Here is a 27,865-nt window from a genome sequence, read left to right as displayed (position 1 = left end):
TTGAATACATATACCTGATTTCCCCCTGCCTTTGGATTGCTTTATTTGTCTTTTTTCCTCTCTTTTTGGAGCAGCTTATTTCACTAAATCAAGGTGCATTGATGCCAAGCAGTGATGAAATAAGAAGAAAGCCAATTGCTGGACTGAGGTGGGGGATAGCTGCTAGGAATCCGCCTGCAACTGTAGAGAACTCAGTAATTGCTGGAGACAGGGAGAGCTGGGGGCTGGGCTGAGGTATCCATGTATAAATAGTGTGATCTCAAATTGAAAGGCATAAATAACAGCAGGAGTGATCTAACCCTATGCAGTTCATCCTCGACGTGAAAAAAGGGGGAGAAACAATAAAAAGCTTCCAGGGGACGTGGAGATCTCCTAGTGAAAACCAAGTGGATCTCTGTGGATAGGTGCTACAAGATCACAGGGCAGCCATGGAAGAACTTACAGCTTTTGTATCTAAATCCTTTGACCAAAAAAACAAGGATAGCAGTGGCAGTGGCAGCAGCAAGAAGGAAAGCATTACATACAGGGAAGTTTTGGAGACAGGCTTGGCTCGGGCCAGGGAGCTGGGGAACTCTGATACAAACCTCCAGGACATTACAGAGAACAACAACCACTGCTCGCTGCATCTCTACAAAGAGCACACAGACATTGACAAAGACAAGCTGAAAGATTACAGCACGACCAGGATTTCTGAAGGTAAGTATGTGAAACCTCTATGGATGTAACGCAGCAGATCTGTTGTATTGGATTCTCGATTTGTGCTGGAGAAAGGTCAGGAAAAAGTTACAGCCATATAGAGACAAACAGACATGCGTTGCATGCAGAATCAGTATTGTTATTATTTTGCTGCGATCACTCCTGGTAACTGGACAGCTTCTAGCAAATATATTCTACTTTACCAACACCATGATTACACTACATCCAACACGATGCTTCTTATATACAGCATGAGGTTGCAAAGATACTTAGTATTTACGAACGATGACACACTTTGCTCCATGCAGGTCAGCTTATGCATTCTGTCACTATGTTGGAGTCTAGTTAGTAACAAATATCGGATTGCAGCTGTGTTGCATGTTTTATACACATTTAGTAAATAGCTGTGCACAAAGAATGGGAAGGCCATACCTTATTCGGTGCAGATATATTACAGCAAGGATGGTGCAGAATATATGTCGGAAATGAAAAGGGTTTTGACTATTTTCGGTTCTGCTGCTGATAGTGTGGATGAAGTTCCTGACTGTGTAAATGCTAATGATAGGGAGTGATATTATAGTGCGGCCCAGTTCTATACTGCTAGACTCTCATCCAGCAGATGCCCTCTGCTGCACTCACTCAATCCCTTCATCTCAGACAGAGCCATCAGCAGGCCTGACACATGGGCAAGACGCACTGAACAGTTCTGACCCGGGCACACAGGTGTCCTTCTTTCAAATTGCTATCATGGCTGTTCCATACCAAAAAAAAAAAAAAGACATATTGCAAACAGCCTGTAACACATGTGGCTCTGGGGGAGAGGAGGCCAAAACGTTTTCATCTGGTGTAACTCAAGGTGAAACTAAATTAAAAGCAAGACATGTGAAAGAGTAGGCTGAGGGGAGCATAAATGCGGTTTGTGTGTGCTCGTAAGCACCATCTGCGTGAAGCACACATTGCAGTTTACATACATACACAATCACATCTATTTATAGATAGATTTGTGTTTTCTTTTTGTAATGCAACACAACTTTATTGTACCCAACTCGCACACTTCCAATATGAAGTCTGCAGTGTGATGAAAGAGCAGTAAAATCTCACATGTATTTGTACATATACTACAAATGTTTCAGCTACAGTAAATACAGTACCTTATTACCACATTAATCATTAAGACATACACAATTTCATATAGTTTGAAAATGTAATATTCAACGCCATCGGAAATGTCAACGCGTGGCCATTATAGTGTAATAAATCACACTAAGGAGAGAATGGGATCCTCATTCTATAATTAAATGTCAGTATACCGCCTCGGTCAGCTGTACGCTGCCACTGTCCAGCCCGCTGTCTGTAATGCCACTTGCCTGCATGCTTTTCAGCCTAACTGCAAATGTAATAAAGTTTAAGTGTACTGCAAGAACAAAAGGATTATAAAATGATTAAAACTACATAGAAGTACTCTATAAACACATGGAAACAATTACACATCCATTTTCTTTACAACCGTTGCAAAGTTAATCTTATATAATGGATTACAACAAACATGAGAGACTTTGCTTGAGGTTCTAATAACTGCTTAAAAAAAGAAAATAAACGTCATGTACTAAAAATAAGTATTATTACTTATTACTAGTAATAAGTTCATCACTAATAATAAGCATTAACAAATATTTTTTTCACAAGTAATATTATTATTATTATTATTATTTTTATTATTGTTTTAAAATGTTGTTTGATTTTGAATATTGGCATGTTAAAATTTGTAAATATTACTTCAAGGGCATCAATGTGTTTATAGGTAAAGTAAAAGGTTTGGCACTTGACTATCATATTCCTAATTGAGGCTCCATTAATCCCCTCCAGAGCACTTTCTTGTCTTGCTGATTGAAGAGGCATTGATAAAAGCTGAGATTCTGTACAGCGCTGTGTTAGTGTCAGAAGAGCCTAGAGAGAGACATTCTTACACATGCTCCAATACACCATATACTATATAACTGTGACCAATATCTTCCAAATCTATCTATCTATCTATCTATCTATCTATCTATCTATCTATCTATCTATCTATCTATCTATCTATCTATCTATCTTTCGTCAATTCTCATATATATTTATTTATTTATAGAATTTATATTATATAATATATTTTAGCAGTTTATGGATATTGTATGTGGATAAAAAGTTAGATAAATAAAATTATGTGTCAGTACTGACATACATAGATCACAATGTAAAAGAATATGAAAGAGTGGATGAAATGTAACATTTGCTGTTAATCTATTTATCATGTGTAATGAACCAAAATTGCAAAGTTTGCAGTGCCATTGACTGGATTCATTATCATTATTAAATGATTGCAAATAGATACAAATCCTTGATCCCCTTGTATATGCATTCAGTATGTCTACAATTGATTTCTGTGCCTGTGCACCCTACACCGCTATTGGACTAATATAAATCGATTGAGAATACATTAAAACATATCTGTTACAACAGAGTAGTTCATGAAATACATGGTGGATAAGGAGTAATTATTAAGATTACTGTACTGGCTTCTTCCTACCGAAGGACAATCAAATTACATCGATCATTTCACTAGGGACAATATATATATATATATATATATATATATATATATACTGTTAATTGAAGTTCATGCATTGGGTCATTTGTCAAAGGGGTTTCTCCTCTTATTGCAGAAAGAGAGGGGAAAGAGGCACATGTATCAGAGAGATGAGCTGTTTGAAGCAATAGGGGGAATTTGTTCCATAAAACTTGCTGGAGTAGTGAGAGAGCAGTGAAGCTTTGATAGCTGGTCCCCACCGAGCTGTCGCTTTAATGACTGTCTTCATTCTTGCCAGGGATCTACGAGTGCAAAGACAAGAGAGAAGACGTGAAATCAGAGGATGAAGACGGACAAACCAAGCTGAAACAGAGGAGAAGCAGAACTAATTTTACATTAGAGCAATTAAATGAACTTGAAAGACTGTTTGATGAGACTCACTATCCTGATGCATTCATGAGAGAGGAGCTGAGTCAAAGGTTGGGACTTTCTGAAGCCAGGGTACAGGTAAGGAGATAAAGACCATAAGGAACACAGTGTTGAATTGCCATCACGTTGATATATGTCCTGTAAGAAGTAAAAATGTAGTACAGTGCATCACGTAGAAAGTTGTGCATTATGCAGAAATTCTGGCAACAGAGAAACATATGAGACTGAATAAGTGCAATGTGTCTGCAAATATGGCCATAAGGATGTGTGCAAAATGTGGCTTATTGAAAACTGATGTGTACTCTTAGTAAAATAATATAAATGATACAAGGTTAATATTTAAAGTTAATTATTATTATTATTTTTGTTATTAATAATAATAATAATAATAATAATAATAATAATAATAATAATGTGTCTTTTATTCTAGAACATATATTAATGAGGGACGATAATTTGGCTCCTACCCGTTTAGGCAAATAAATTATACGGTACTAGCGTCCAGGAGATTTTAGCCCCCATACATATGTACATGTCTGAATTCAGTATCAACAATTCTTTGGCACAAGATGCTGATCCCGTCTTATTAGTTTTCAGCACAATTTTCCTCCTGTTGTCGTTACCACCGACGAATAAAATAGGCCTTTTTAAAAGGTTATTTGGCTGCTTTGGGCTGGATTATCATGAGCCGGGGGGTAAAGGTGCCCCAGCTGACCTGCTTGACAGGCATATGGATTTATGACATCCAAGTCTATCCCATCTGCTCTCTCGCTGCTTTGAAAGTGCTGGAAACACAATCCTGAAAATTATTATTTAGTCAGTAAAACGTATTTACGAGCTTTTAGCTGAGCGGTCAACGTTTATGACAGGACGCATTGAATTAAATCTCGATTAGACATAACTTTTCCTGTCTAAGAATTAATCGATCAAGATAACAATTCAAGGACTTACAAAAAAAATAAAGAAAAAAATTAAATTAAAATTGAATTTAAAACAAGTGCAAATTAAGCATTGCAATTACATACAGGAAGGAAACTAACACAGGTATTATACTCTAATATATTAGTAAACATAATTACAAAATCATAGACGTATAATAAAGTGTGTACATATGTGTTGCTGCTAGGGAGAGTAGGCTCATTAGAATCCTTCATATAAATATTTAAAATGAGAATATATCAATTGCAGAAAAATGTAGATAAATAAAAATATTTGATTGAGAGCACTAATATTTTTTTATTATTTTCATATGGAGTATTTCTTGCAGAGATGTGCGTATCAAATATATTATTTTATCTTAGCCAAAATTGGCTTATTACAAGCTCACCGCACATTTACTGGGCATGTGTGTGTGCTAAACTCAGTTCATGTACAAAATTGATCTAACCACACTGCCCAAATTAACTTAAGAAAAATATATATAGAAACAAGTATTTTTTTCTTTAATTCAGCTAAAGGGGATATCAACTTTTATGTCATTTCCAGTTCTGATGTTCATAATCTGTAATATCTTCCAGTGCCTTTATGTACTGTTTCTGTAAAAACAAATTACTTGTAATTTAATTTTGCACTCCTTCTTTTAGTACTTTATTACAGAGTAGCACCTTAACAGGATGTTCAAAGTTGCAGAAAATTGCTCCTTAAACTGCTTTCAGATCTTGAAAATCTCAGCCAAAATGTCTATATTGATTCAGGTGGGGGGCATGAAAAAAAACATGGCAGCTCTCTTTTTTTTTCGTTTTAAATCTGTTTGCATTAAAAATAGTTGGACCTTTTCAGAAAAGGAAGCTAAATGTGTGAGTGAAAATAAGAACATTCCTAATAGCGAGTATTAGCAAATGAAAATAAGAGGTGGAGGGGGTGGGGATTTAGAGCAGGGGACAGATATGGGAGTAAAAGACAGGAAGGCATTTTTTAATACTTACTTGTTTGTTGTAATAACCCTCCTATCAGCACAATTTGTCCTTGTTGTTAGAGGATACAGTTTCAATTTAGAGTGGAAATTTGCCGTAAATAAATTGATGTTCCTATGCCTGTCTGGTCCTTATTAACCTTTTATTTTTAGCGTGTCCTGGAACCCCATACCACCCAGCTGTCAGGGTTATAATTGAAAGTTATGAGACCATGGTGAGGAGCAGGCAGTAATTCAATTACAAGAAATATCTCTTGGTTTATGGTGCACAGCTAAATTAAATGTCATTATTCACTGTCTCTAATGGAAATCAAAAGGAAATCAGATTAGAGTATTTGTGAAAGAAATCACTGAGTGATCCTTAATGAAGAAATAACTGTCTAAAACAGTGTAGTGCCCTTTACTTAGCATATTCGTGCTTAATTGGAATTGATCGCAAATCGCGCAAAGACTGATTTATTATTGCTTAACCTACTGGCTAATTTATCACTATTATTTCTCATAACTTGATTTTTTTGCATTTCCCATGACTGAACTCGCTTCATTTCTCTCTCTCAAGTCGTTTTATTATTTCCAAAGGTGTCGTGCCAATGCGCCAGGAGCAATGTACAGAGCACCCGCAGCAGATGCCACCATATCAGTATCAGATAATCATATTACACGCTGCTTATTACAGCTCTCTCTTTGTCTGCAACATCTACATACACAGCAGAGTGCAAGTCGCTCTCTTGTAACTTTATATTGCCCATACAGGCATGATGGGTTCTAGTGCATAACTGGGATATACAAAAAAAGATTAGTATCTTGGGGCTGGTCGGAGATCGTTGAGGGGCATGTAAGCTACACTGAACCCCTATAGCACAAAGCCTTTATTAAAGCTACATCTATGTCAGAGAGGAATGTCCAGGGTTTATAATCACACCCAGCGTAGCGTGGCATTGCACTGCAGACTACTGAGCACTGTGATGATGAATGCCTTAAGAGAGTTTCTTTGCACTAATTACTGACTTGTAAATGACCATCATTAAGGCAATTGAACAATGCTTGGAGGGGAATGCAATGCAGAATTCGCGCGGCTATTATTAATTAAACTGTAGTATCACTAGACAGACATTAGGCACTTCCTATTTCGTGGATGTGTGCAGTAAGTACCATTCATAAAGCCTATATACTGTATGCACTTATGATAGCCCATAGCATAGCGATATTACAGCTTTAGTGTCACGTTGAATCACCTCCCACCTTTTTATGACCCCCTCCTTGCTAGCGCTATCTGATTTATTGACACTCATATTAGTAACTAATGATTCTGCATGTCCGGTCTGCAATGGATAATGATTTTTATGGAGAGAAAATGAAGGAACCTTTTTCATGGACTATTAGTAACAGAAGAATGCCCCAATTTTCTTACTGTATAGCTGAGAGCTGTTTAGCAAGCAGTAGTGGTATAATACAGTAAGTCTAGTATATTTCATTTTATACACACCTTGTATATAATGATTGCAGGTATTGTGTGAATGTTGCACTTATTAAATAAACCACGCTGGTACTGTTTACCAGCCAAACTGCTCAGTCTAAATTGATGTTACTCTTCTAGAATGTAATACAGGTCCCTGACTGCCTCACCTACCTTAAGAAAGAATATTGAGTGATTAGGGACATTTAATGCTGTCTCATTTCAAGGTTACTTGTCAAATAATGAGTTTTTGTATATAGATGAGGTAGACTATTCGGAAATTAATGGAAAATTAGTTTGTGTATGTTACCAAAAGGAAAAAGACCAATTTTGAGTTTTTAAAGAAGTCTAGAAAAGTGAAACGATGCTATATTATGGATGGACACTTATTTTATTTTCAAGTTATCATAAAAAGACCCATATGAAAGCAAATGTATGGAACTGACCAGAGCTGCATAGCAATTTCGTTTTGTAGCAAAATATTATTTAGTATTTTTTAATGAATTATTAGAACATCCTATGTGTCTGCTATATGGCATTATCTTTGGTAACATCTATCTATCTATCTATCTATCTATCTATCTATCTATCTATCTATCTATCTATCTATCTATCTATCTATCTATCTCATTACTGGACATAACAGGAACAATAATCGTACATTCTATGCACGTATTAATGATTGGATCTAAGTTAGCTGTACACTATCAGCATTACAAATTAGGAGCAGCCTTCAAGGTGAAATCATTTAAGCAATTGTAAAATGCCTAATAAAGTTCCTCTGTAAAATTAGACTGTTGTGAGTGTGCAAAATAATTAAGCACATACAATAGCAGGTAGTTTATATTTGCCCAATATATTGAAAACAAATAGACATAACTGAGTTACATAACTGAATTGTTCCCTCCTATTGTGTAGACAACACCATTATGTATTACTTGTGTAACAGAGGGCATGGTTGAATTTGATTAACAAAATTTTACTGTATACATTTACAAATATCAAACCGTACTTTTCAATGATTTATTGATTTATAGTACAATACTCATGCTATATAAATATTGTTAAGGCAGCCACAACATTTTACACACACACACACACACACACACACACACACACACACACACACACACACACACACACACACACACACACACACACACACACACACACACACACACACACACATTAGTTTATATTTGATCATGCACAAATTTCATCTTAGGTGTGAGTATAATCACCAGATGAATGTCTGGGTTGTACAAAGTTTATTATAATACATATAGGATTTTCATGAGATGGGGTGACTATCTTGACATTAAAGCTTTCTCTATATATCTCTGTACAATTTCAACATTTATATATTAGACAAAGTATCCAAATATATATACAGATATTTTCACAAGTATTAGGACCTCTGCTTTACAGTAAAATAGACAGTTGTTAAGGTGCGTACACACTAGTCTATGTGCTCACGATGCAATATCATGACCGATTTCCCTTGAACTCTCCTGGCACTCCAGGACACAATATGTTGCTAAAAAGTGTTCAATCTGACCTACAATCTATTGTGCGTCCTTAACGATTTCCAGTGCATTGTGTATGAGATTGGTAGATCTTGTCTGCTGTAGACAAGATCTGAAGGTGCGACGGATGCCCCGCGGGTACGCGCATCGGCATCATGAGTGGACACTCACAATTTGGACATATTTTACACGATTTGTCATTCCGATGCATCGATATCGGGCGAATCATGCAAAATATCATGTGTACGCACCTTTAGAGCTGCCCTGCTATTGATATACTGAAAGGTGAGTGCAGCATGAATGGCCGTTATGATCTTTACAATTGTTTAACCTTATAAAAATAATTATAATGATCACTATGACCAAATTGTCAGTACCTATGGTACTAACGTAAATGCTGATCAGACTCTTAACACCGCCTAAGGCATGTTTGACATTTTGCATCAGTACTGTGAGAACTGACATTTTAGTCCTGTTGTTGGTGCCACATTTACCTTCTGTAGAATGCAGCATTATTGTCATATTTTACTACTCATTTAGTCTAACTTGTTTGGAAGTGGTTTTCCAGACATCTGTAATGGCTGCATTTGGCTAAACTGTTTATATACAATGAGAAATATTTCAAAACCAAAAACAAAACAAATCTCCTAGTTACTACAAAAGTGTATCAAATTACCATATAATTTTTTTTCTCTTACAGACATGCATTGTTCATTTTTATTTTATGATGGAGATTTTGTGTAATACTATATATGTAATTAATTTAGTAGATATTATTGTCAGTACATTTTTTCCCTATAATGGCCCAGAAGTGATGAATATATGGGCCCATTCACACTTGTATGCACAATGTAAGCACTGAGCTTGCTCCGTAGCTGAGCGTCTATATCTAAAGTCATACACCTCTCAGTCACAACTGTATTTACTGCTGAATGACGCAACTGGGCATCAACAGGCTGTTAACATATAGTCTAAATTTATTGAGGATGTGTAAGCGCACTTGTGCGCTATGATAAGTAGTCAGTATGCAGAGATAAATCTGGATACGGGAGTTGTAAGTGCAAGCTGAAATGATGTTGGCCATTTAAACAAGTGTATGGATAGGAGGAAAGTGCTGTCGCATAGATGCAGACAACTTGGCATACAGGCGAATAAACGCATTTAGGTCCATGCACACAGTGTTGGTGTAATTAAATGCAACTCTGATTCTCTCTATGTTCAGCAATTATAAGGTCAGTTGGCCTGTAACCTACAGATGTATTTATTACCTTCAGCTATCCCATTTATGAACAATTCATGTAGGATGAAGGACCCTAACCTACTAAAATATGTTTTATAGGTATGGTTTCAGAATCGAAGAGCAAAATGTAGAAAACAAGAAAATCAAATGCATAAAGGTGGGTATGGTGAGTACCTCCAAATCCGTTACACTTTCTTTTCTCTTCAAAAAAGGTGGTAGAGGGTTCTCTCATTTTAGAAATTACAGAGTAACAATGATATGACTACTAACACTTGGAAGAAAGATTAATCCACAATCTTTGCTATACTGTTCTTTCTTCCGCACACATGGGGCCTAATTCAGAGGTGCTCAATTCCATTGTGGCAAGTCTTCACATGTAACTGCGTCGTACTGCGTATAGGTCCCGATGGTTATCGCAGGGAGACGGAGAATGATTTTGGATGCATGAGCTGGGGATTTCAGGGGGTATTCCTGGGAGGTAACATGGGGGTAGCTAGCTAGGAGCGGCCATGTCGCAAGAGTGACTCTGACAGCAGCAGCTGACACAGAGCGCCATGTTAAGAGGGAGAAATTGCACCTGTCATAGCACTGGTGCAAGTTTCGATGGTGCGTCCGATGGTGCACCAATGGTGCTTCTACAGACACACCATGACGGATTAGTGCTGCTGGAAATGGGCTTCTCAGTATGATCAGAATAGGCGGCGGCATTATCATTAACAATCGGCCGTGTCTTTCTGCACCTCTGAATTACACCCCAGCATGATATTCACAGACAACACAATATCTGTGGAGTATATGGAAGCCAACAAATCAATGCCAGGTGCAGGAGACCCGCTGAATGATGAAACATTCTGACATTTTGTTTTTTTGCAGAGTTATGGTGCATACACACGATCAGATTTTTTCTTCAGATATGGACGATAACGATTTAAAAATCGTTCAGTCGTTCATATCTGAAGGAAAATCGTTCATATCTGACATGCCTGAACGATGGACGATCAACGATGCGCGTTCCCGATGGTCAGATAACGATTTCTGACATCTGATGTGTTTGCAGTCAGACTTGGACGATTCCATTCATTTTAATGCAGTCAAAAATCGTTCAATCGTTCAAATCGTTCAAATCGTTCAAAACTTTGGTCAAATCGTTCAAATCGTTTAATCGTTCAGTCGTTCATCTGACAAATCTGACAAGTCTGACAAATCTGACCGTGTGTATGCTCCATTATTATTTAATTATTTACACAGTTGATAACATCCCCTTTATACAATAACTGAAAACATTACCATGAACATTTTCATAAACACGCCTTCCTCTGAAAATTAAATTATTCCACAAAGTTATAGAAGTCTCTGTTAAAAATTAAGTGGTTATACATAAAAATTCACTTAGCATGGACTCTTCCAAATGTGTGGAATTTGTTCCATAGATTGATGTCTCACTATGTAAGTGCAATGAATTAATTTAATTGATTTGGCAAAGAAAGGAAATGTAGTCCTTGGGACATATCTTAGTTGAACTATAAATATAAATAAGTACATTAGTTTTACAAATGCATAAATGACATGCATTGGTAAAAAAACATTTAGTTATACTGTCCTTCTGTCCTTAACAGTGGTATCAGTTATGCTATTGTTACTGGAAGAATATAGTGTTCCTGTATAGTATTCTAGATAATTGCCATCAGAATTAAAAGACTGACAGTTTGTATTTATTTATTTCTCTTTATCTTGTAGGTGTCATTCTTGGAACAGCCAGTCATTTAGAAACATGTAGAGTCGCACCTTATGTGAACATGGGAGCACTGAGGATGCCTTTCCAACAGGTACAAATGTAGAAAAGGATAATTAACAATCATATCGTTTTTAGACTTCTAAATATATCAATGTCTATGATGGATGTAGTCAAAACTATATATTCTTTTTCTTTATTTAAATATATATGTATTTAAGTCTGTCTATCTTATCTATCTATCTATCTATCTATCTATCTATCTATCTATCTATCTATCTATCTATCTATCTATCTATCTATCTATCTATCTATCTATCAAGAAAGAGTCATGTGATACAAATGACATCACTACTTTCCAAATATCACGAATTACATCACTGCTGTGTTTTATATTGGGGTATCCTTGGGAAAAACAACATTGTAGCTAGGGCACATGGTTTGACAATTTTGCTCCACCAGTTTAAATATATATTTCAAAGCACTATTTAAGAGGCACCTTAATGCATAAAGAAAGAAAACAAATGCTGAGCATTATACTGGCTTTGTGCAATCATTTTGCCAACCTCATTATCAGCCACATGGTGCAGACCACATTGATGACAATGTTACATAAATCCCATTGTCAGGTGCATTGCACAGACCTTATTGCCATTTAAAAATATATATATTTTTACATATATTTTGGAACCTTAAAAGTCATTCTTTCTGATTCTGATGTTGGCAAATGGAGGGAACAAACAAACAAAGCCTATTAGGGCTCAGGTGAGCCCAGGGATACCCCTCCACTCTAACATTTCCATACTTGCAGCATTTGCATAAGCTGGCCTCTTACATCAGTGAATAGCTAGGACCTAATGTGCATATCGCCATTACTAGGAAGTAGTTGCTCAGGGCCCATATGTTTACAGTACACCCAAATCTGTATTGTGATCCTCTCAATATTCAATGGACAAGGGTTATTGACTCTTGTCTTTGCCCATTGCTTGTGTTCTTGCTGTCTCCTCAGTTATGTATTTTACAACCACCGTCAGAATTTATAATTAGAATTTTCATGTGCATCTGAGGTCTTGTTGTGATATATTTACAACTTTTAGATAATAATGTACACTTGACATATTTTCCAGAATGCCTCTAGAATGTATTCAGCACTTGAGCTGAATTCATATAAAATGAATCTATATAATGAATTACAGAAAGTTGGCATCAGACACAGCTCACTTATACAGTGCTCAAAGTCTGAGGTGGCTTCTATCATCATTATAATTTGAACCAAGTTATGTGTTATTTCCTATTGTACACTGAGATTTGTAATGAATGTTGTGTGATTATTATTATCCAAATAGTAATCAATAACCTATTTATATGGACATTAAGTCTTTTATTAGGGTTAATGTATCCCCATGTATAAATTATTAGGATGTTAAATATTACAGAGAAACTCAATGACCATATAAAGCCACAGGGCAGAAATCCAAATGCATTTATAAGAGCCATAAAAACCCAAGGTCACGTCTCTTATTAATATAATGTATGGTACAAGAATATTGTTCATTATAATACAGCTTTCAGAATGAATACTAAAACGATTAAATCATAACTCCCTGTTTAATAAGAGTTTACAGCAATATCAATTGTGTATTATGTGTCGTATATGATGTGTTATTAACATATATTAGGCATATATACTTGGAAATTATATGAACATAAACAATTCTTAGAGGTGTCAGCAGTTCAGTAATCAATAGATTGAACAGATACTCTATATAAGATTATAAGTATATTTGGTTTGTGGTCATTATATCAGCATTCAGAATGTTGACACCAGAATGTCAACATGTTTTGAATGTCTGAACGTGGTTGAAATGTCGACATGGTCATTATGTTGACATCGTGAATGTCAACAGTCACAATGTCAACAGCACAAGTTTAGGTTTAAAGTTAGGGTTAGGTTTAGGGTTATGCTGCTGTTAGGGCTAGGTTTAGGGTTAGGGGTTATGTCGACGTGCTGACTGACAACATGCACATGTCGACATAAAAACAGTCACTTGCATTTTTGATACCCAGAAGTTTATTGTTTGCTATTAAAGCACTAATTATTTGTTCTGTATGAAATGCACTAAAATGTAAAAAAAGTGCAAGGGATTGACCATATACCACCCACTATGTGTTTCTAAAGTTTTTTGGGTGCCTTTAGAGCATCTAAAGGATCACAATGAGGCAACAATAGTAATTGTTACTCAGTCAACACAAGCATTTAGACTCCCTATTTACCTAACCAATATATAAGAGAAGTGCAAAAATAAGAGTAGATCAACTAGTGTAACAGATAAATGTAAATTGAATATTGTGAAAATTCTTCTGTTGTCAACCACCATCAGCATATAAATAGTCTGCTTAAAAGGGGCATCAAAATGTAATAAGGGTGCAAAATCCATGCATGTATTCACTTAAATTAAAAACTAGAGATGTGCGGTTTGGTTTTCCTGAAATATGAACACACCAGAACTCAGGGATTCTGAGTTGAATCGAGTCCCAGTTCAGAATCACTTTGGGGTTTAAAGTCCAACCGAGTCCCGATACGGTTCCACGGTCAGTTCAGAACTCGGATTTAAAAATTGAACCCAGGTTTTGGATTGTATTTATACAGGTCCAAATTACATGAATTTAGCTGTTTTATCGATTTTTATCAATTAGTTAAGGAATCCAAAACCAAACTGAATCTGAACCAAAACACATGGGGTTGGTTTTGCCAAAACCAAAAAACAAAACACAATGATGAATTAGAACCAAAACTAAAATACGGGGGTCCGTGCACATCTCTAGTAAAAACTGGTGCATTAAACTGCACCACTCTGAGGCCTTCATTCAGAGGCGGCCGTACGGTCTACGACCGCACGGCCGCCTCGATGTTTGTCTAGTGCGCATGCGCACGAGGGAGCAGGCTCCTTCGTACGCAGGCGCGAGACCCGCTACGACCGACAACGTCGGTCGTAGCGGGTCTCTTTCCAAAGGGGGCGAGCTGTCGATGTTGATTGACAGCTCGCCCCGTTTGGAAGGCGGGCCAGGGGGTGGCAGCCCAAACGGAGGCATTCCCATGGGAACGCCTGCCGTTTGGGGGAGGCCCCACTGACATCACTAGTGATGTCATTGGAGGGCTTCCGGCTCTGACAGAGCCAGAAGCTCTCCGGGGCTTACGACAAGTGAGACCCTACCCTAGGGTCTCATCGTAAGCCCCGATGGTTGCGATGGTCAGTGACCATCGTGACCATCACCCTAGCGGTCGTTAGAGCAGTGGGTGTTAACCCACAGCCTAACGACCGAAACAGAGGCGGCGGTCAGGATGCAAGCGGCCACCCAGTTTCTGAGCGACCGCTTGCATCCTCCGACCGCCTCTGAATGAGGCCCTGAATCTCTGCTTCATAAATTAACCTATAATCCTTTATATAGTTCTAATGTACAGTTTATTATGAAACATTATAGTTCTTTACACAAAGGAAAAACATATAAAACATACTGTATTGTGTTTGGAATAAGCAATTTTTAAGAACTAAACATTTGTAGCTTTCATTCAGCATCTTAAAGATGTAAATTTACCATTACCCTGTCCAGTCAGATGTGATCACCTACTCCCCTCTTCAAAAAAATATTAATAAAAATAATAAAATAAATACATATATATATATGTATATATATATTTTTATCATTTATTTCCCACATGTGATTGGACAGAGTGGAGCTGTATACAGAATAAGGCCTAAATTCAATTAACTGCGATAGGCCACTTTTCGGCGAAAGAGCGGCTTATCTTGCAAATTTATAATTATCAGGAAATTCTATTAGCCGCGGTTTTTGCATCTGCAAATTGTCCATAGCCAAAAGTGGCGAAAAGTTTTCTCCACCACCAGAACAGGTGATAAGTTGTGCAAAACCCCTGTTTTAAGGTAAAAATGTAGGGACCCCTTGGACATCTCTCTTAATGATCAATTAGGGAAAAAAAGTTTTTAATTAGCGTTATTTGGCCAATACTGACATGTCATTTTTGGGGTAACAAAATGACTGAAAATCAGTTTAAAGTAGTGGCTCAGGTATTTTGGGGGGCTGTATGGATGGGACATGTGTTTTAAACATTATATGTGGCCGCACCAGGTGTATTTTTAAAAGTGCCCTAAAATGACACAAAAATATACTTGCCCTCATTGTAATGTACCCATTTTAATGCAGCATTTATTTTGCCCAAAAAAATGCTATAATTTGTCCACTGTTATAGCAAAATGCATATAACAGTCATTTGACACGATTTAATAACCCCAAATACTTTAATTAGGGCCACTAATACACTTCTACAGGGCTGCCATCAGAAATTGTGGGACCCAGGACAGGCAAAATTGGCAGGGCCCCCCACACACACACAGTGCAGAAACCGTGAGCCAGAGGAGGGCGTGGGCTGCAGTCGACATCAGGTACGGCTAGTCTCACCCCTCCTTATAACCCTGTATATCGATATGCAGAGTTAAGCTGGGTACACACTAACAGATATATCTGCAGATGATGTTTGTTCATATACACTGAACAACCATCACCTGTCATCTGGCCCTGGGTACCACTGGCCGGGGGGGGGCGTGCTGCGCCCCACAGCCACTGCAACAAATGTATGGGCGGTCTACTGACCACCCATCCACACAGCACGATGCCCCAATATATCTGCAGATATACTAGGCTCTGGCTGTGCAGCAGAGCCGATGTGATATGTCTGTGAATGATGTCATTCACAGACATATCGCTGGTACACACTGACCGATGGGCACCCTATATATTGGTCGATCAATTATATGCACTGTCTCAGCCAGCCAGCATGTGAATCTTACCCTGTTTCTTCTGTTCCAGGCTGCTGCTCCTCCAGCGCCATGGCTCTACTCTCCTTCAGTGGCGCGCGGTGACGTCATGACGTCACACGTGCTATATAAACTTTATTGTGCATCCATCGACAGCGTGGGGCGGACAGCAGAACTGGGATCATTCTCACGGCGGGCGGCGGGCTCCTTTCAGTAGCAGCAGGTTGGGGAGCCCATATATTTGCGCTGGCAGTAGTGGCTATGGGCAGGCATAGGATGGTGGCCCCTTTCACTTACACTGGCTGTAGCGGTGGTGGGTGGGTGGTAGGAGCGAGCCGGGCCCCCTTCCTTTGTTTAAGTGTCCGGGCTCGGGACAGTAGTCCCAACAATTCCCCCCTGATGGCGGCCCTGCACTTCTCAATTTGCCTTTATTTGGGGTACAGACTGATTTCCACATTTTCTGCTGTACTTTTCACTGGTAACACCACGAACAGTTTTCGGGAGAAAGCCGCATTGTGGCTTTTGGAATTGGATTGTGCAAAAAAAGAGAATGCACATAGGCAAAAGATGCTAAATTATTGCACAAAAAGTTGAGAAGTGTGCGATAACTTAACACTCTTAATCTGACATAAAATGTCACCTTTAATGCTCCCCAATGTCTCTTTAATTAAAAGGTTACAGAAATTGTGCATATATTCAATATACTACAAGTTGTCTGCAAATTGGAACTATAATTACAGGCTGCTTTCATTTTATATCTAAGCATGAATTGAAATTAATTGAAAAATATATATATATATTTACTATTATTTTGTCAATGTTAGACTAAGTGCTATTATTTTATAAGCAAGATCGTCTTTAACAGAAATTGCTCATATTTATGAAAGCACTTTTATTAGAAAACCCGTTTTGCAAAAATTCTAAATATTGTGTGCATTTCTTTGACTTATCAAAGCTCTTCTTTGTCTGCTGTTAAATAGGTAAATACTGCCACTCATTTTCGCAATATAATCAGGAATTTATAAGAGTCTGCTGGCCACCAAAAGTCATATTGACTAAAATGATGTTTGTATGAAGAAAGTGGCAAACTACGAGCATACATGTGGTTGCTGGACAGATGTCCAAAACAAATGTTTTCAATCAAATTCATTTTTCTTTGGCCATTTCAGCTACATTTTATGGTAGAAAATGTAGACAAACACAAGTACCTTATAACAAATTTACACTGTGCCACACACAGCCTTAGAAGAGGCTGCAAACACATTTCATTTTCTCTGCTAGTAATGAAATACAGCCTCATAATGTCCTGCATATATTATTTTTATAGGTGGGCTAGGAAAAGATAACATTAAGTCCTACAAATAGAAAATTACTGTTAATGCTGCTGCTATTAGCTGAATTTATATGTTGTGCCAATTTATCCAAATCACTGAAAAATTATTCATATTTCCACTAAAATTTTATACATTAAAAGTATGGTAAATACAGCTTTCAGTGGCATTCAAGACACCAAGATACATTATATGCATATAACCTGTTATAAAGATATTATTAATAAATTTTATATATATAAAATACATAACACTGTACAAGTTTATTCTACAATTATTGCTGAATGGATAGTATAATTTAATTCAATGCACATGATAGTTGTATAGGTTTCAAGTATTTCTAACTGATTAAAGTCCCCCTAATACTAGAAATTTAATCTATTAAATCTGAACCATGAGCGCAAATGCAATCCAATATGGCTCAGTTAAATAAAGTATTATCCTCATCCTATTCGAGGCAGCTGAAGATTACCCCACATATGTTGGGATTTGATGCTGTTCGTCATTTGAGTTGCTGTGACATTATTGTCCTGCCTTGTGTATCAATCTACCAATCCTCGTAGTATTTTCCTGCAACTCAAGTCTGCTAGCTGTCAGTTACTCTGGTCACAGGGAGATCGGTCTAGTTCTAAGGTTCATCTAAAATGAAAAGCCATACAAGTCCTGAAGACTAAATACAATTATTTAGGGCATCTACCACTTAATTGTAAAAAGTCCAGTATGCCCAATTTTTATTTCCATAGTGATTTGGACTGGATTCAATTCAGGGCATCATTCAATTCTGCATGTCATTGACAAACAATACTTCAGGTTGGTTGAGCCTTTACTACCCAGTGACCTCCCCCATCTAGTTGCACTCACAACAGTTTAGGGGGGCAGAGGAGTGACTTAACTTTTTGAAAACACAACTCAGATAATAATTGTCAGATTTTTAGATTTGCCCTGCAGTCTCCAAAATCTAGACATGTTTGATCGTTAAAGGTGTGTGATCTAGTTAAAATTTAGTAGATTCTTCACATAATAGCTTTACCAGCATAAAATTGCTTCTCATAATCTCTCACAGCTTGCTGAAAAATAGTTGGCAACCCTACTTGCATTCCAATGTATTGGATGGGTACATTATCATGCCCCTTGTACCTGCTTCAGAGATGTATAATTAGTCAAAATATCTGTTCTTTACTTTTTTAATTTTGACTTCATCATTTAACAATCCATATGTTATTCATTGAGATTAAACTGAATAAAATATCAAGATTACTCTTGGATCCTTAGCTAGCTGTTAGCAGTTTAAGAAGTGATTTAATAGACTTTACCGAAAATAGAGCATGCTCAATTTGGTATGTTTACAGCATCAATAGCATAATACAGCATCAGTGGATCATCATGAATACACACAAATCTTTCTAGGTTTAATTTATTGAGGCTATCTCTGCATCAGTCCTTATTCTACTCTTGCAACTTGTATTCTTCATTAGTAGTCATAGCATATAATAAATGTAATATGTAAATTAATAGACATATGGAAAATGATCCCATAGTCATTGCTTGATGAGTAGTTTGAGTTGCAAGCTATAGGTAGCTATAGGTGTCTATAGGTGCAAGTCTATAGGTGGCTGGATTGTGACAGAACCATACAATTTCTATTTACTACTGGCACAACTTGGTTCAGTTCACATTATGCTTGTCCTCACTTAATTCAATACTAACTTAATCTTTATATGTAGTGTATAATAAGGTTGGTATTTATGTTTATATAATTGAGTTAAGATGTCAATTGCACAGACATAGGAGTAGTAGGTGACTATTATTATTTACAGGGTTATTTTTAGTATCCATTAATGATAAATGTTTTACACAGATCCCAAAAAACACTCTCCCAAAGAAAGCTTTGTTTTCAAAGTGAAAATATTGAGACAATTACAAATATATTCTCTGAAATTTCTATGTATAGTTTTCAGACATACAATTAACTTAAACATAGGTAATGTAGACAAATATATTTATTCATATATGTAAAGAATTATTCAAGTATATCAAGTCTAAGGTCAACCAGTTACTTATCCAGAAGATTCACCTTACTAATTAGTAAAATAACTTAAAATAGAAATAAATTAAAAAAAGTTCTGCAATTTAATCTGTGAATAGTTTCATCCTACTTCATTGTTAGTTTAATTCCATAAAAAAATAATCAAACTGATAAACTTAAACATTTTATGTTAAATGTTATATTTTCTTTTCCAACTCATGATATCCTGTTCCACATTAAAAGTAGAGTCAATGTGGTATCTCAGCATTTTCTTATGTTCATACTCTGTAAAACTTGTACTAAACCATGAAAACATGAATATTATTATAAAATCGACATATGTACAAATAGCTCTCTTATCTCTTATCTAAGCTTCCAATTATGTTTTTAAATCATCTCCCAAAAAAGTATATATTCAGAGTACAAAATGTGTTTTTTATTTTCAGCTAATTTTCACTTGGCAGTGGTCACCATATTTAGATTTCTGCTGGGCCAATCATAGCACATGATTCTGGGTGGACATGCATTTTATTGGCAATTACGATTTCACATATACTACTGCAGGTATGAGTTTTTGGGGCATGGCTGGGCTACTTTATTTTAATTATATTAGGTTTTTTATAAAATATAAAGATAGAGTTATAATTATAAATCTACACTTTCCACAACTAATAGTTTCATAGTAAGACCTGCTTCATTGTCTCCTGACATTATAAAAATGTGTACACATAGTATAAGACTATATGGGAAACACTGCTCTTATCCACACTTCTGATATTATCCATAACATGCACATATCAAGGTGCTGAATAAAGTTTCAGGATTATATTAGACTTTACTAAAGGTGTATATTTTCTGATTGCTTAACACATTCCAATATATTCAATTTCAAGCCCCATTCAAGGTTTTAGATTTTTGTGAATCACTTCAAATAGGCTGTCACTAATCAAAATCCATAAATATTTTTGATATTTGTTATAATTACAAAATGCTTTTGAAACTATTTATATTCTTAAACTTTGTTCAGATATGTCAAAATTATTTTGACAGAGACATCTATATAATCTATCAAATAAGTAGTGAACAGTAGCAAAATAGTACATAGCCACATAATGAAAAAAGATAAACATGGAGATCATATATAACAGAATGTTGATTGAAATATGTAAAGCCTATAGTTATAGTCAATGCAAAAGTAGTATCAATGCATATTTAATGTCAGTAGGTCTACTCACAAATGCAGAACATAACAATAATGTGAAAAAAGTCAAAAACGACTCAAATAGGTGTGATAATTTGCTAAATATTTTAAATTATTAAATAAACATTTGTCATTTTCTGTAATATTTAAACAGCAATAAAGTGTAAGATTGAAATAAAACAATAAAAATATAAAAAATATGTAATATAGCTAAAAGTTTATGGATTTACATAATATAAGTAAATAATGATTTTATCCTAAAATATGAGTCTATGAAAATTATCTTAAAGCTAAAAAATATTATTAAAAATTGTTTTTTTTATTATATTAAGACATTTACCAGTATATGTGTCCCTGTATAAGTGTAGTTGAGTCTAGAATTTTTAGATTGCATAAATTATAAAAACAACAATTTCATTAGCACAAGTACGTAATCTGTTTAGTTAATATAAATATATAATATATTGATTAATGTTCCTTCTATGTACATTATAATTAAGATGTTTCCAGTAGTTCACTAATTCATTTGGAAGCAAAAGGCATGGAAATATGTTGTTGGAAAAAGTTTAATCCTAGACTAAAACTTTACATTTGCCTTTTCCTTTTATATAAAATAATCTGCCCATCATCTATGAATCACACATTTGTATTAACCCTTTTTAGTCCAGGCCTAGATTACAGTTTTAACAATGCATATGAAAATCAGATTGTCATCTACAATTTTGAATTTAGATTATTTCACATAGTCTGCTGGATAATATAATATTTAGTAACTAACTTTCAATATAGATTAGGATCAAGCTTGATTGCTTTTCTTCAAGTCTTGTAAAGCCATATATATATATATATATATATATATCTATATATATATATCTACATAAACAACTTGTATAAGAAATAAGTAAATATTTAATTGAGAACATATTCATTTGAATTCTACTTGTGTGACTTTTTAGCACATGGGCCTGTTATTACATTTATGTATGAAAGCTAACATGAAATGGTTTAATCTAAACTAATGTTGCTTATCAACTTTGTTTGTGGTTGTAATCATGTTACTCTACCATAGATTTACATTTGCTAACTATTTTGCTAATGGCTACCATCTTGTCTGATCTCTTATCTTTTGAAATCATCATGTTATACTTATACACTTACATAACAAAGTAAGATTAATTTAAAAGCTAGGAGTATTTGACAGAAGAGGCATAATAATACTTTTATAAAACTGTAATCATTATCAATTGATGACATGTAAATTTATTTAGGTATTAGACATTGTAACATTGTTTGATTTAGAAAAAAAATGAAAGCCAAATGAGTATTAAAATTGGAATAATTCTAACCATAACAGAAAGAAACAGTTGTATTCTTATTTTTAATAAATAAATTAACACAAGAAAATCTAAAATATGTTGTGTTAATTAAATATGTATTTATATATGCAATTTCTGATGGAAAATAATAATAATAATTTAAAAAAATAATAATGAAAAATGGCCTAGGTAATGTCTAGTTATTAACATTATTTTTATTAACATTAATAAAAATGAACATACTCTTTGTATAGAATTGTTTCTAAAGTTAGTAATATGTTTTATATTTAAATTATAAGATTATTTTCTTCAATGGGAAAATATTTTAATATTGAAAAAACATACATTTAAGAACAGACACATTTACACAATCTGATTTAAAAATAGCTAATTGTTTAATCACTACCAGTTCTTTTTAGAACATTTTCAAAATAGCTTTACTGATGAGGGTGAAATAAAGCTTTCATAGTAATAGATATGATTGTTTTTTATAAGTAATTATATCCACTTCAATAAAATAACTTTTTATATAATCTGAGATAATACATTTTACTGTGTTGCTATATAAATGCTTTTGTTGCATCATTTAAAAATATTATTTACTAGAATGAAAGGTAAATATTAATGATTATAAACAGGGAATGTCAAACAAGGTAATATATATATATTTATAAGAATTAATATTTGAAACTTAAATTTTACATCTTGTCACTATAGTATGACATTCTTTGGTCTAAACCAATTTAAATATAGTTTCTCACTGCATTTTCACATTTCAATGTTTCAACTTGCAAAAATAAAATAATTACATTAGCTAAAAATGGCAAAGTTGATCATTTTATGTTTTATATGTTAATATGCATAACTATTTATTTTCTGAAAGAGAGAACATGCTTTGCTTAGGTGTGACTAAAATGCTACTGTAAAAGCTACAGGTCTCATATATCCAATTTCTGGGATGTCAAATGTGAAAAATTTCTACACTACATTCATAAAGTGAAAATATTACTATTAGAAGCTATTGGGATTTTCAAAGTTTATTAGGTTGCTGCAATATTTTGTTTTACCACCGTGGCTCTAGATTCACATCTTTTAATTTTTTTTTAAATATTAAAAGATTGTTTCACAGTTTGTGGAACATATTTTAGTGGAGTCAGCAGACATTTACCAATAAATAAGCTCACTTGTTTAATCTTTGGCACTTTACTTCATTGTTATCCTGATACATTCTAATATACTTTTCAAAATGCTCTAAATGTTCCAACATAAATATAAACCAGTTGTGTGTAATGAAAAGTTATGAAGTTAGAAATTTTAGAAGGCAATAAAAGGAGCAAACAAATTTGCAAACAGTATATAAATTTGATGAAATGTATGGTTCTATTCCTGACACATAAGAAAGGGAGAAATCACTTTTGCTCATTTAAAGCTGCGACAGTGTATATAAAGTAGTATATAATCCAAGTGTTATTGTACTATACAATATATAAACATATATCTAGGGTTGTTTATTAATTGTTCTTATATGGTAAGACTTTATGACTTTAAATGATTATTAATAAGAATTATGTTTTACCTTTTTTAATTGAATTACCATTACATTAAAATATGGATTGTCCAGCCTGGTGGCATTTTTCAATATACTTGACATGATAAAAATGTACTGTTCATGCTGTTTAAGGCAATGTAAACCAATAGATAAGTAGCTTTCATTATAAAAATACAGATTAAGCCATAAAGATAATATAGGATGCCACAACTATTAAATTAGTTTTCTATAAAAGGAGATAATGGTCTGATAATATTTATGTTTTTTATATGTGTAATAAAATTGGGATTACGTGCACTAAATTATGTCATTTTAAAAAACAAGTAGTGAGTTAATCTATATGCAGATTATACCAATATGTCTCTGTCTTTGATTGACTCATAACAAAAGTTGTATTAAAATGCAGAATCTGGGACCATGCCAAAGCTGAATAGTCCCAAAGGACAAAACAGCTGTCTTTACAATAAATTCCACAATTTGTGTTTTAGTTTTACTTAGCTGTATAATACAACTCACAATAGTTAAATGGACATTCACTTTGTGTGCATCTAGCCACAATTGTAGTGGGAACTGTATTCATTTTGTGGTAAAGCAAAAGGATAGGTGCAAACATTTTGAATAAGGAAAAGAAATATGGACAAAATTAAAAAAACTTTCTTAAAAATTTCCATATAACATTGTGTAACAACAACCCATGCAAGATGGATGCATCATATGCCATATAAACATAAACAATTATTACATTAGATAAATATATTTTGTAAATATACAAAATATAGCATTCAGGTGCTCACAATGGGTGATAGTAGCTGACAATACGATATCAAATACAAAATATAATAGTAGTGCTAATATAGCTGCTCCTAATATGGAATATATCCGTAAATCCCACCTAATACAACTAATACAAATATCTGAACATAACGTCAATAGTTATATTGGATAACACTAATGGCAGGTGTTAATATCAACTTGTACAGACTCGTCAGACAAAGAGCGCTCTTTGTCTGACGAGTCTGTACAAGTTGATATTAACACCTGCCATTAGTGTTATCCAATATAACTATTGACGTCATGTTCAGATATTTGTATTAATTATTACATTAAGTTGACACATCATGAGGTTTTATGTGCTTATTTATTGCTCTAATGTGCATAATAAAATATCTTGCAATGATATTGCTTTTGACGAAATGCACTTTTATGATTTTTTTTGTATATTAGTGGACTAATTTATATTATGTTTAAAATAACTAAATGTGAATTGTGTTTCTTCCTACTTCTAGGTCCAAGCTCAGTTACAGTTAGAAGGAGTAGCCCATGCACACCCCCATCTTCACCCGCACCTGGCTGCCCATGCTCCTTATTTAATGTTTCCTCCTCCTCCCTTTGGACTTCCAATTGCATCACTGGCAGAAACAGCATCTGCAGCAGCTGTGGTCGCAGCTGCTGCTAAAAGCAACAGCAAAAACTCTAGTATTGCTGACTTGCGACTCAAAGCCAGGAAACATGCAGAGGCTTTGGGGCTCTGACAATTTTAGCCATTGGTAAAAAGTGAACTGACTTCCCGATTCCCCTTTCTGCCATTATTTGACTCTACAGACACCAAATGTGTTGGTAAAAATGCTTTGCAAATGTAAAAGAAAAAAAGGGCCTGTACCTGCTTCTCTAGAAGATCAACAAAGAAAATGAAGGATTCTTAATGAAAGACATAATTTGGTTTAGTTCATTAATCTCAAAATAAGCTTGAATTACATATTGTGATTTTTCTATGATGTTTTGCGAACACAATGATTCTGAACCTCAATGACAGAAGGAGATAGTTAAGAAGTGAAGAACATAGCCTTACAGGATTTGGAGAAACATAATAACTTTTGAAGTGGAATGAACAATAGAGAAAAACTGAGATTTTTTTTATACCCTTGACAACAAAAATGGACTTGAAAATTACACTATTGGCTGCTTTCAATTTTTCTTCTGCATGTTTCTGGGTAAAGAAATAATGGAAAACCCGTATACATAGATCACTATATTGTAGATAACAGATCATTGGGGCTGGTCTCCATTAAAATGGCATCTCTTTGTTGCCAATGGTATTATTTCACTGCCAAGAATACCTTTCTTTGTAGTTATAGTCTCCCAAACATAAAATGGAGTTTTGGATTTGAGACAAAACAAAACTCACCCTGCAAATGTGTAGAACAATTCTCACAAAAGCAGGCAGCAATAATGTATTTTTTCCAATGATCATATATTGGAAATGAAAAATAAATGCTATACTACACCATTTATTGGTGCTTTCAGTATTTGAAAAGGAAATATTTAACATTTTACCATAGAGACAGCATATTATTTAATATTACTTAACATCATGTGCTTTGTGCCATTGACCTGTAAACAGTCACCATGCCCATAATACAGAATTAAATAGATTTGGAAATTCCAAAATTTTTTAATTTATTGTAAAGAGGAAGAAGATGGAAATGAGATGTCAGGAAATAATACTGATACAGAGTTAATTCTAGTGAGATGCAATTAAGTGCAGTAAAGTGCAATACTGTAAATATTATAGATTTAAAGAATCAAATCTTGAGATGCTGATAAGTAAATTTGTATTCACCTAGGCCCAGCCTTTTGTGCTTTGCTTGGGTGTAGCAGTTCAGTTGCCAAATGAGTGTATTCCATGGGAATGGATAAAATTATATTGTCTTCTTCCTTGTATGAAGAAAGCTGCCATGGTTTTTAGAAAGTCAATGTGCCATATTGTAATAATCTCAGCTAAAAATCTGGCAAGGTAGTTTTTCTTTCTGTCTGCCAATATTTAAGTTTGAAGTGGTCAAGTTCAGAATTAGACCATTTTTGGAAAATGCTGGTTGTAGAACACATTGCAAAACTGAGGAATTCATGTTTAAACAAATACCAAAGTGTTTGATTTTTTTTTCTTTCATTTTAATTTAAAATCATACCTTTTAGATATAATTTTACAATTTGATCAACACAAGAAATCACTTTTCTGTTTATCTGTTATAAACAAAAACCTGACAAAAGCATTTCACCATTTTTAGTTTGGCATTTGTGTTTAGTATATAAAGGCAGGAAAACCATTCTGTATCTTTGTAAAAAATGTAAGTGGATGTTTTATTTATTATTCTGTTTGAAATTTTATAAATGTGTAATATTTTAATTATGTTGAGTGTAAATTTTACAATGCTTTGCATTTATTTTTATATTTTGGAAACCTGTTGCTTTTGCAAAATGTTGCAGGCTTTTAGCCAAATCTGCAAATCTAGACTTTTTTTCTGTCATTGGCTATACTCATTAAAATGTAGCCCTTTTAATTGTAGCTGGAGACATTGCTGCATGGGATAAATTAATTACATTAATTTGAATAATGTATAATACATTTTGGTATGATTTTGTTAGATCTTTTCATGCCAAATATATATTAGCATCATGTCAACTAGTACAATTAGTGGGGCTGCATATATACACATTGTATGTCTGGGTTAACAGACATTTCAGGGATCGTAGATATGAAGAATAATAGCCTGTCCAAAGTCAACTGTTATTAAAATCTGTCATATTGCATACTTTTACATTTTCTTAGCCAAACTTCCATACCAGCATGCTTCAATACAAATTCACTAAAACATATTGCGTTCAGTTTGAGAGTGTATTTTGGTAAATCACATGGTATGAATGTTCATCTCGTACAACAAGTGGAACATTAATAAACGTATAAATATTTGCAATTGTGACTTAGCCAGTGCTTAAAACATACTTTTCAGATGTCTTATGAGTCATGTGACTTGATGTTTCAAAAATTTCAGGAACCAATTACAGATAATTCATGGCAGCATTTCTGGTCTTCAAGCATAAAATGCAGGATGTGGCATTATTAATATGCACCATTTCCATACACTTTAAACGATGGAAAATGTTATAATAACACATTTAATGTGTTACCTACAGGAAACAAAACATGTAATAGCTATGGATCTGGTACATGTGTATTTAACACTCAAGTTAACAGAATCTTAATAAAATATT

The 27,865-nt window shown here is 34.5% G+C and overlaps 1 protein-coding gene across 2 annotated transcripts; it reads left to right on the top strand.

Moving 5' to 3' along the window:
- Positions 1-286: 286 nt before the first annotated feature.
- On the top strand, positions 287-27,865 carry LOC148538168 (short stature homeobox protein). 2 transcript variants are annotated; one of them, XM_088456879.1, is made up of 5 exons: positions 287-696; positions 3,561-3,769; positions 9,925-9,982; positions 11,563-11,651; positions 25,102-27,865. In XM_088456879.1, exons 1-5 carry the CDS (start codon positions 429-431, stop codon positions 25,345-25,347), a joined length of 870 nt encoding a protein of 289 aa, XP_088313005.1. In that variant the 5' UTR covers positions 287-428; the 3' UTR covers positions 25,348-27,865. The 2 variants fall into 2 exon arrangements, with proteins under 2 accessions (XP_088313005.1, XP_088312997.1); XM_088456871.1 differs by having other exon boundaries at positions 9,925-9,991.

Source organism: Taudactylus pleione, unplaced genomic scaffold, assembly GCF_031769625.1.
Source record: "Taudactylus pleione unplaced genomic scaffold, aTauple2 ptg000041l, whole genome shotgun sequence".
Lineage (NCBI taxonomy): Eukaryota > Metazoa > Chordata > Amphibia > Anura > Myobatrachidae > Taudactylus > Taudactylus pleione.
Note: the sequence above shows the minus strand (reverse complement) of the source record. Positions and strands in the feature narration are given on the sequence as shown.